The 10,594-nt window shown below is 39.6% G+C and overlaps 1 protein-coding gene across 1 annotated transcript in view; it reads right to left on the bottom strand.

Moving 5' to 3' along the window:
* RABGAP1L (RAB GTPase activating protein 1-like) overlaps positions 1 to 10,594 on the bottom strand; it is a 391,910-nt gene that overhangs the window by 119,035 nt on the left and 262,281 nt on the right. The window contains 1 exon segment of the mRNA XM_015566064.1: positions 3,752 to 3,793. Coding sequence (XP_015421550.1) covers positions 3,752 to 3,793 — 42 coding nt within the window.

The raw sequence follows: 10,594 nt of genomic DNA, 5'->3' as shown, positions 1-10,594 counted from the left end.
CTGCTGAACTTTTCCTTTTTCCCACAGCACTACCGCTTCTCATACACGCTATTTACATACTTGTTATGCTTCTTGGTTATTAACTGTCTGCTACAACACAGGCTTCATGGAGGCAAGTATGGTATTTTTGTTATTTTAGTTCATTAATCTAGTCAAGCATATAAAATAGTGTCTGTCTCCGAGTAGGTGTTTAGTGAATATTTGCTGGATAGTAAATAACAAAATTTGTTTTAAAAGGACACGAATGGTGGCTATGTGGGAATGGGCTGGACAACGGCCACAAGTATTTGGAGGAGGAACAGCACCCGCTTCTCTTAGCTCCACTGCTAAACCCAAAGCCAAGCCACCAACTTCTCTTACACATCACACTTCAGAAAAAGGCGTTCTTCCTCTTTTTAAGCATAGAAAGCCCTCTTTAAGACCTTTATGCTTGTTTCTTCTGCCTAGAAGGCTCATTCTCCAGATTTTGGCAGAGCTGGCTTCTTCTTTTCATTCAGTGTTCAGCTTTAATATCACCCTGTACAGCATTCTTATTGACAAGCTAATCAAAAGAAAGGGGACTCAGGCCCCTCTGCACCAACATCACTCTCCTTGATAAACCTAAACAAACACAATGCTAAGGTCATTACATTTGTGCAATTACTATCTTTCATTCATCAAAACACAGGCTCCATGAATATGGGGTATGTCCTCATCAATACTTTACTGCTAATGCCTAGAAAAGTGTCTACCACTTGGTAGGTGTCCAATATTTCTTACTGAAAGAGGTCACAGCAACAGTCCAGGTCAGAGAGTTCAGAGCCCAAACTACCCAAGTGGGAAGATTCTATACATTCTTATCTAAGGGGATTAAGAAATCCACTTAGATGTCAGAGATTTAAAAAAGAGAAGACAGAAGAGAGGCTAGCTTCCAGGTTTCTACTTTGAGCAGCTGGGCAGTGAGTGCCTATACTGAGGGGAAGGTGATGGAGGAGGAGGAACAGGTCTGGGAGGGCATATTGGTTTGGTTTTGACTTTTCGGATTTGATGTGCCTCTGAAACATCTAAGCAGACTTGTTAAATCCACTGCCAAACATTTGAGTGCAGGCTAAATATAAAGAGAAGAATGAACATTTATAGATAAAGCCAGGGGAATGAACAAGATCAGCAAGGGAGAAGCTGCATAAAAATACTACAAATCCAGCTTTGCCATTATTAAGCCAAAAGACTTTAGGTAACCTGGGGCCTGAGCTCTCTTAGGTCTCAACTGGGAGAGAGAATTTGATGGTTTCTCTGGACATTTATTGTGTGCTAATGAGAAACCTATGCGAACACTTAGCACAGAGTAAGTGCTCAGAAACAGCACTTTCCTTTCTGATTCCCTTCATCCCAAGAAACTCTTCTAATTCAGAGGAACCGGAGCCCCTCTGCCACTGGGTTCATAAGCAGAAGCACTTGGAACTATCCCTAAGTTTATTTTTATATAAACAAATATACAGTCTTCCATCTGGCATATTAGTTTAGAAGCTAGAAGTCAATGTCATATGTGTTTGGAGTAGTCTTTTTCCAGATGGGGGCAATCAGCTCAGTCAAGCTACTTGGATTCGGCCTATCTGCATGGTCTCTATGTGGGGTCAGCTCCAGGATTCACACAAGAAAGGGGTATAAATATAGGCCAGTAGCAGTGAGAAAGCTCTCCTTTGTATCTTCTCTATCTGGTCAAATTCTCCAAGGCGATATCAGATGAGTAGCCACATATTAGTAGAGAAGGCACAAAAGCCTTTCTGCCCAGTGGCCAGAGAGTATCCTCTGCCAGGTCACGCAGAGGTGAACATGGCCAAAAATACCTGTTAATCAGAAAGATAATTTACAGACGGATACATATTGGCTGACACATAGTACAGGTCTGATACCCAGAGGGAAAGGCCTGGGTTAGCCACAAAAGACAGACTAAGCATGTGCTAAGAGCACCAGTAAAGGAAGGTCACCACAAAAATGAGGAAAGGCATCATGGGAAAGAGGGGATAGCTGAGATTTTTAAAAAATTAGATATAATAGGAAGAATCAGAACTTTGTTAGACTTCTTACACTTAGGGTTTAATATTGTTTTCAGCCTGTAGTACATAATACTGTCACTAAGGCATTCTAAAAGTCTTATTCCAGCCCTACTCAGAAAGCATCTTAAAAGGTGCTTGGTTTTGGTTTGTTTTAAGGACAAGAAATAAAAAGTTAGAGGTAGAGAGATCCGTAACTTCACTAACAGATACATGCAAATATGTTTGTTAATTTATTGAAGGTATTGTATATAGTTTCCTAACTTCTAAAATAACTTTGGCATAAGAATGTTCATATCTAAACTCAAAATTATTAAATAGACAATTTAAAGTACATTTAGTGAACTTCACAAAAACAAATGAATATGAGGTTAAGAGCAGCAACCCGAATCTTGAGTTGCATAGACCTGTATGATGCCACCCCTTTGTCCTAGATCAGCGGTTCTCAACCTGTGGGTCGCGACCCCTTAGGGGGTCGAACGACCCTTTCACAGGGGTCGCCTAAGACCATCGGAAAACACATATATAATTACATATTGTTTTTGTGATTAATCACGATGCTTTAATTATGTTCAATTTGTAACAATGATATTGGGGGTCACCACAACATGAGGAACTGTATTAAAGGGTCACGGCATTAGGAAGATTGAGAACCACTGTCAAGATATTCCATGGTTAAGTATGGAAGCTCTCCTAAAACATCAAAGGGCTCTTTAAAGTTATCAAGTCATTATCTTTTGGAAAATTTGGAAACATGATGGGGAACCTAGAAAAAGATTCTGAGTTATCTTGTGACTACAAGAGTAATCACAATAACGACAGCTAACATTTATTAGGCAATACAATTTTCTAGACACTATGTTAGAAACTTTTATGTATCACCTTACTTAATTCTTACCATAATCCCATAAATTAGTTTCTATTAGTATCTCAGAACTCAGGGTTTGAGCACTTAATTACCCAAGGACACTGGAGCTGAAATTAGACCCAAATCTGAGTCCAGTGGCTGCGATTTTAACTACTATGCTTTTCTGGGGAAAGGTGAGCCTATATCTTTTAATAAACAAGGCAATTATCATTTTCAACAACGGAATGTCATATTTGACTGAAGAACAAAAACCGACTGGGTTATTTTTACCAACTCTGCAGCAAATGTCTTGCTGTTACCACACTATTAAAATAGTATTGATATGTTGATATAAAATCCAACAAGGTAATTATAACTGAATTCTAAAGTGTCTTATAAATTTCTAGCTATCATAGAAAGAACTGCAAATTGAAATGTAGCAGTTTCCTTTTTAGTCTGTATGTTACAGAAGCTTTCTAATAATTCAATGACATGTTTAGGTATCTCCAGGGATGTTATTATGGTTAGAAGTATTTTAAGAAAAAAAAAACGGGCATCATTTTGACAGAAACAGGTTTTAACTTTTTCTTTTATATCATCTAACTCATATGAATGAAAACCTTTTTTTAAAATTATTAGAATGAGAGCTATGACAGCAAGATTAAATAGATTCTAAGGAAAAAAAGAAACAAAGTCTAAATAAACAACAATGAAAGAGATGGGAAGAGGGGAGAGGATCAGAGTTCCTCAAAGAAATCTTTTCTGTGTGTTTAAGAATCTAGAATGAGTCAGCAATGATAAGTTGAATTGTGCCCAGTTCTCAGGGCAGAGAGGTCAGAGAGTTTGGTAACTTAAAAAGAAAAAGACTTACCTTTAGAAGAGCCAAGGCTACATGAAAGATTATATTCAAACCCTGAAATTAAAAGAAAAAGATTCAAAATCAACATTGCCACATCTACCACAATTTTATTAAGTATTTTCCCAAGACTTCTACACATCATTTTCACTTCCTATGCAATAAAAGCCTAATATGCAAATCGACCAAATGGTAGAAACACCAGCGAAATGACTCGTTGCTATGATGTGCACTGACCACCAGAGGGCAGATGCTCAATGCAGGAGCTGCCCCCTGGTGGTCCGTGTGCTCCCACAGGGGGAGCACCGCTCAGCCAGAAGCCAGGCTCAGGGCTGGTGAGCACAGCGGTGGTGGCAGGAGCCTCTCCTGCCTCCATGGCAGCGATAAGGAGCAGTGAGCGGAAGCGGTAAAGAGCAGCAAGCAGGTGGGCAATAATAAGCAAGGGATCCTGGACTGTGAGAGGGCAAAGGCCGGGCTGAGGAACGCCCCCCACCCCCGCTATGCACAAATTTCATGCACCGGGCCTCTAGTACAATACTCTAGTACAATAATAATTAAACAAAACATGAGATTTTTTTAAAAAGATATTTTTTTTCTCTGAAAGGCTTATTGCAAATTTGAGGTGCTATTTAATGAATATTCACATAAAATCATTGTTTTTACCATAAATCACTTTCCTCCTATCTAATTCTGGATTACATGCATGACCTAAGGCTTGTGAAAGTCAAGTGCCTGGATCAAGAAGGCAGTAATGCAGAAGTCTAAAATTATTACTGAAATTCCTGGTCTGTATATCTGGGTGATGTGGTTAAACTGTCAGTGGCAGGCAAAACAAAACAAATAGTGTGGCTGATAACTAGGACAGATAACTGCATGGGGGCAGTTGTAAGCATCACACAGGATTTCCATTACTGCTTATATTTTTGTTGTTTGTTTTAGTTCTTGCTTTCAGGTAGTATTTGTACAACTAGAGGTGGTAATTAGGCCTATCTCTAGACTTGCTTTTCTTTCTTTTCTTCCTTCTCAAAATCAATACTACCAGAGTAGTATTTCTTTAGAAATAAACAAATTAAGTAGCTTCCTAAGAAGCCATATTGGAGCTGAACTGTGAACTCTGAGCTCACAATTCATTCTGAAGAGATGTTAAATTCAAGAAGAGGGAATGTGAAATGCTCAAGATGACAGAATCAGAAATGAGGTTGCCACAGAATATCCTGTTTCCTTGCCATGTGAGTCGCCATACATGAGAAGAAAGATCTTTCAAGTAGGAGGTGACTATGAGTTGATATCTCCTATAAGCCCAGGGTCTATTTGATGCACCCTCATCATCTTGGTCACAAATGTAACCTGTCAGCCTTTATGACATGGAACTGAATCAGATGTATTATGCAAAGAACTTCTAATAAACCATCTTTTTTCTGTCTACAAAATCAGAAGTGAGCATTAGGACTAGGTAGAGTGCATTCCTATTATAATTTGCTAATGTAATCTTTCATAGTCAGCCACCAAAAATATGACATGACGGTGGAAGGGAAAATGATAAACAGCAAATATTTGGTTGGAGGTTTTGAATTTACTCAGTTAATTCTTTAAGAAACTAAAAGCAGTAGAAGTAAGTATATTCAGGCCAGGAGACAAAAATTGATTTACAAAGTTCATCACCACCCAAGCAATGACCATAGACTATTTACCAATTAGAAAAAGGAAAAAAGATAGTGAAGATCTAAAATGTGGGTTACGATTAAGCAGGTTTTGCTTTCCTAAAGTTGCATCCTACCCCACTAACTGCTGCCCACTGCAGCCAAAACTTGCAAACCGAAAGACAAAGATCTGCTGCCTCACCCCACACTCCCTCCATGCCACATCACTACTGCTGTGCAGTGGTGAATTCTCACAACCTGAGTGCTTACGCACCTGCCATCAGTACCAAGTCCACCTGGCTCTGTTCTTGTTTTTCTAGTCACCGCTCAAAATGTAAGCCTGTCTTGTCTCCAGTTCTCTACCCTAAGCTTTCTCCTGTCCATCTCTCTATCCCTATCTATCCCTTCGGCACACTCTTTGGAAATGCCACTCCATGTTCAACCAACTCTGCTGTATTCTCCACCTCACTCCCAAACACTCCCCCCTCCCTTGCATTCACAGGAATAATGAGATTTCATTGATGCTCACAACATGTATAATAATTCATATTTTTCACAATATGAACTTGACTAGCCTAAGGGTATAGATGTATTTAGCAGCAGGCTAGGATCAATCCTGTCCCCAAGCCTCCTAACATCTAGGAATAGTATTTTCACCATATAGTACTGGTGGAACACACGTAGTAGGTACTTATTTGATGAATGAATGAATGAACTATATTAGCTATCCCAAACTTTCTGGGATTCATTCTCTTCCCTCTGGACCAGCTAACCCAATTACAGAATCATCATCAAATATACCTCTAATTAACCAAAATAGCTCTCACTAACACCAAGAGAAACATTTATTCAAATTAGTGTGGTGATATGATATTACAATCTATAGATATCAGAAGTAGCAAACTAAAACCAAAGTGTGAAGTAGATGGGATTAGGACAGGTAGCCTGTAAGGACAGTTGTCAGAATTAAAATATTAGATCTGATAGAAATAGAGCATAGATTTTTTAAAAACCATAAAATGTATAGCAATCTTGGCCCATCTAGCGGATCCTATAACCCTCCAACAGTTAACATCAGTGCATCATGATACTCCAGCAGCAATAATGAATGATTATGTTCAAAATACTGTGCATAGGAAGGGAACACAGTATGTGCTTTAAATTAAAAGTAGATTTTTTTTTTTTAAGTTTAGGAGGCGAAAGAGATGACTTACAGTTACCAGAAAAAATATATCAATTAAACTCTTTTAAAAAGTTCAAAATAGCCTAACCGGTTTGGCTCATTGGATAGAGCGTTGGCCTGCGGACTGAAGGGTCCCAGGTTCGATTCCGGTCAAGGGCATGTACCTTGGCTGCAGGCACATCCCCAGTAAGGGGTATGCAGGAGGCAGCTGATAGATGTTTCTCACTCATCGATGTTTCTAATTCTCTATCCCTCTCCCTTCCTCTCTGTAAAAAATCAATTAAATATATATTTTTTAAAAAGTTCAAAATAGTCAGGTATTACAGCATCTGCTTACATGAAGCTCTAGACCAGCGGTTCTCAACCTGTGGGTTGCGACCCCTTTGGGGGTTGAACGACCCTTTCACAGGGGTCGCCTAAGATCATCGGAAAACATATATAATTACATATTGTTTTTGTAATTAATCGCTATGCTTTAATTATGTTCAATTTGTAACAATGAAATCGGGGGTCACCACAACATGAGGAACTGTATTTTTTTAAAAATATATGGGTCGCGGCATTAGGAAGGTTGAGAACCACTGCTCTAGACATTATCCATTAACCACTCCCATCCCCCCTTCTACCTCGCACCCCAACACACACACACACAGAGACACAAAGTAAAGACTTCACAGCCTTAAACTAAAGAAGACTGTGTCAGACTATGGAAACAAAGATCCTTTCAGACCTCTGAGTTTTTAAAAATCAGGAAAACCTTGCTAATCTACCAGGATCTTCATTTCACTACAAAATGTATCCTGATTTTCTAAGAGGAGATATTTTTAAAAACTACTTAAAAATATCTAACCCATTTTTACTATTAAAAACTATTTAAAATGGGTTGGATATTTTTAAATACCTATTTTTTCTTTTAAATAAGACATTCTCACAGGAATACAATTAGAGGTATCATTAAATTGCAGAAACTATCCATGGGTCAGCATTTGGTCAGTTTAAAAGCTACAAAGAGGTTGGATTTACAATGTGATGATGTCAGTGCAAGCTGTGGTCCCAGCGTCCCACCCAACAATCAAGTGAACTAAGTGAACCACTGTGCACGCCTCTAACACCAGGAACTGAATTCGAATCCCCCACTGTCCACCTACTCCTACATGATCCAACGTCTGCCTAACTGAGCTGACATTTATTTTTTGAAATATATTTTTAAAAGACAAAGATGTTATATATTTTCCAGATGCCTCCTCTTTTCAGGAATGTGTAATCTGCTGCAATCTGTTTGCTACTGAGGGGGAAATAAGGCTTCCTAAGAGGACTCAGAGGGTAAAAACCTTTGGAGAGTTATTAAGAGCAAAAATAACAATTAATATGTTGTCATGGTCACTTATTAATTATAGTAAAAGATCTATCTCCAAGAGCAAGAAAATAAATAAGAACCAACATCCACTGAATATTTTCTATGTGCCAAGATCTGAATTAATTATATGAAAATGTGTCCTTATTTAATGCCATGACAAACCAAAATTCCATTTTTCACACAGGAAGTTAAGACTTAGAGAAGTTAAAGCTAAATTTTCAAGGTCACACACCTAGTAAGTAGATTTTAACCTAAGCAGTGCCATTTTACACGTCATACTCTTAACAACTAACTTAGAGAAGATGGCTCAATGGTAAATGAATGAATAAATTAGTTGGGTATTATTTAATGTGTCCTCTAATTCCTAAAGGATTAAAGTGACTTCTTCCATTTCAAGGGAAGTAAATTTTTCGAACAGAGAGTGGAAAGATACCAAATAGGTGACTTCTACCAAAACCAAGGTTTATCATTTGTCCCTATATTGAAAATACAAAAGTAGCCGACCACTTACAGGATGTGAGGCAATAACCCCGCTTGTGGTGGACAGGAAGGGTCCCTACCGTCCTCCAGTGACAACAGACTGAGATCAGATTGGGAACCCGCTGTTTCAAAATTCAGTCACAGCCTGGGAGAATGTTCACTTAAAGAACACCTACACGTAATTGCCCCAAATGAAATAATTGCTCTAAAGTGCAGATCACTATGTTCCTGGGGAGGCCGACAACTAAGCACCCACAATCCTGCACAAAGGAAGGCTGAGTGCAGAGCACCCACAGAAACAGAGAGCACACCCTGGGGCTCTGATGAGCAAGCAATCGTGGGCTCAGGGAGCTGACAGATTGCATGAGAAGCTGTCAAAGCTGACGTTGACAGCGCCGAGAACAAATGCTGAAAAGGTGGTGTCAAAAGTGCCAAGTGTGCCTCAGCACCTGGGTCCTCAGGGATCAAAAGGGGAAATCAACAGCATGTGAACATGGAGTCCTAACAATAAGGCCGGGAGAAATTATCAAAGCAGAAGTGGCTAAGGTAAGTGGGGCAGACGCACAGACAAATACGGCTAAAGCCAGAAGAGATGGGTGCTGCCCTTCCTGATCCATCCAACACGCAACATTCCACCTCAGGAAGGAGAATGACTAAATGAGACCGCATTTAAAAAGCATAATAATGTATTGAGCACTTGCTAAGTACCCAGTGAAAGCTAGCAGTTATTAAGTTCATGTATTTATTGCCAACCAGATCTTATTTTTCATATATACTTTTCACTTAATTCTCTCAACAACTCTATAGCATATGTGTTACTGCTACCACTTTAGGGATCAGGAAACAAAGGCTCAGAAACATCACACTGATGGTACACGGTAAATCCCGGATTAGAATTTATGTCTGTCAGACAAAAAAAAAGAAGAAATCCATGCTTTTTCCTTCTAATTCCACCTCTACTGCAAATTCAACATTGGTCAGATATCTGCGATGAATTAAAGATGGTCACAATTTTTTGACACTTCTCTTTTTCAGAATCTGGGCAGACTATGCTACCTCTTTGACCAATAGAATGTGGTGAAAGTGAAGCTGTGCCAACCGTTCTGGGCCCAGACCTTCATGACTGACAGCCTCCAGGGCCCATTTCTTACAGCACTGGCTCTTGGAAGCCAGTCACCATGTGGAAGTGCGATTACACCTAGACCCCCACGCTCTAAGAAGTCAAACAAAGACAAAGGGCCTGCAGGATGAGATGCTGTCCATAAGAAAGAAAGGCCAAGGGCCACCCAGGTGCCAGACCTGTGAGTGAAAAGTCACCCTGAAAGGGACGCCTCCAGACCCAGGCGCCCGGCTGAAGCCACATGAATCAGAGATGAGCCACACAGCTGAATCCAAATTCCTGACTTAGGAAATTGTGAACAAAATAAATGTCTGCTTGTAATTTTTGAAAGTTTTTTATCTGAAGTGATTTCAGATCTAGAAAAAAATTGCCAAAACAGCACCAAGAGCTTCTGCATATCCTTTGCAATGTTAATGCCTTACATAACCACAGAGTAACTATCAAAACCAAGCAAGTGCCCAGCTGGTGTGGCTCAGTGGTTGAGCCCAACCTATGAACTAGGAAATCAAGGTTCGATTTCTGGTCAGACACATGTCCAGGGTGCAGGCTTGATCCCCAGTAAGTGGGGAGGTGGTGGGGAGGAAGTGCAGGAGGCAGCTGATCAATGATTCTCATCATTGATGTTTCTATCTCTTTCCTTCTCCCTCTCCGAAATCAATAAAAATAAATTTTAGTTGTCAAATCTGCTTGGCCTTCTTTCATCTGAGACAGTTTTCAATCTTTGTCTTTCATGAACTTCATACTTTTGAAAAGAGTACTAGCCAGTTATTTTGTAGAACGTCCTCAATTTGATTTGTCTGATGTTTCTTTATGAATAAATTTAGATTAAATGATGTGTTCTCTTTTTTTGTTTTGTTAATTCTCACCTGAGGATATTTTTTCTATTGATTTTTAGAGAGAGTGGAAGGGAGGAGGAGAAACATCAATATGAGAGAGACAAATTGACTGTAGGTGCCCTGACCAGGGCCAGGGATGGAGCCTGCAACCCAGGTATGTGCCTTTGCCGGGAATCGAACTGACACTCTAACCACTGAGGAAAACCAGCTAGGGCTCTATGATGTGTTGTTGACACAAATGC

Source organism: Myotis davidii, unplaced genomic scaffold (assembly GCF_000327345.1).
Source record: "Myotis davidii unplaced genomic scaffold, ASM32734v1 scaffold580, whole genome shotgun sequence".
NCBI classification, from domain to species: Eukaryota; Metazoa; Chordata; class Mammalia; order Chiroptera; family Vespertilionidae; genus Myotis; species Myotis davidii.
Note: the sequence above shows the minus strand (reverse complement) of the source record. Positions and strands in the feature narration are given on the sequence as shown.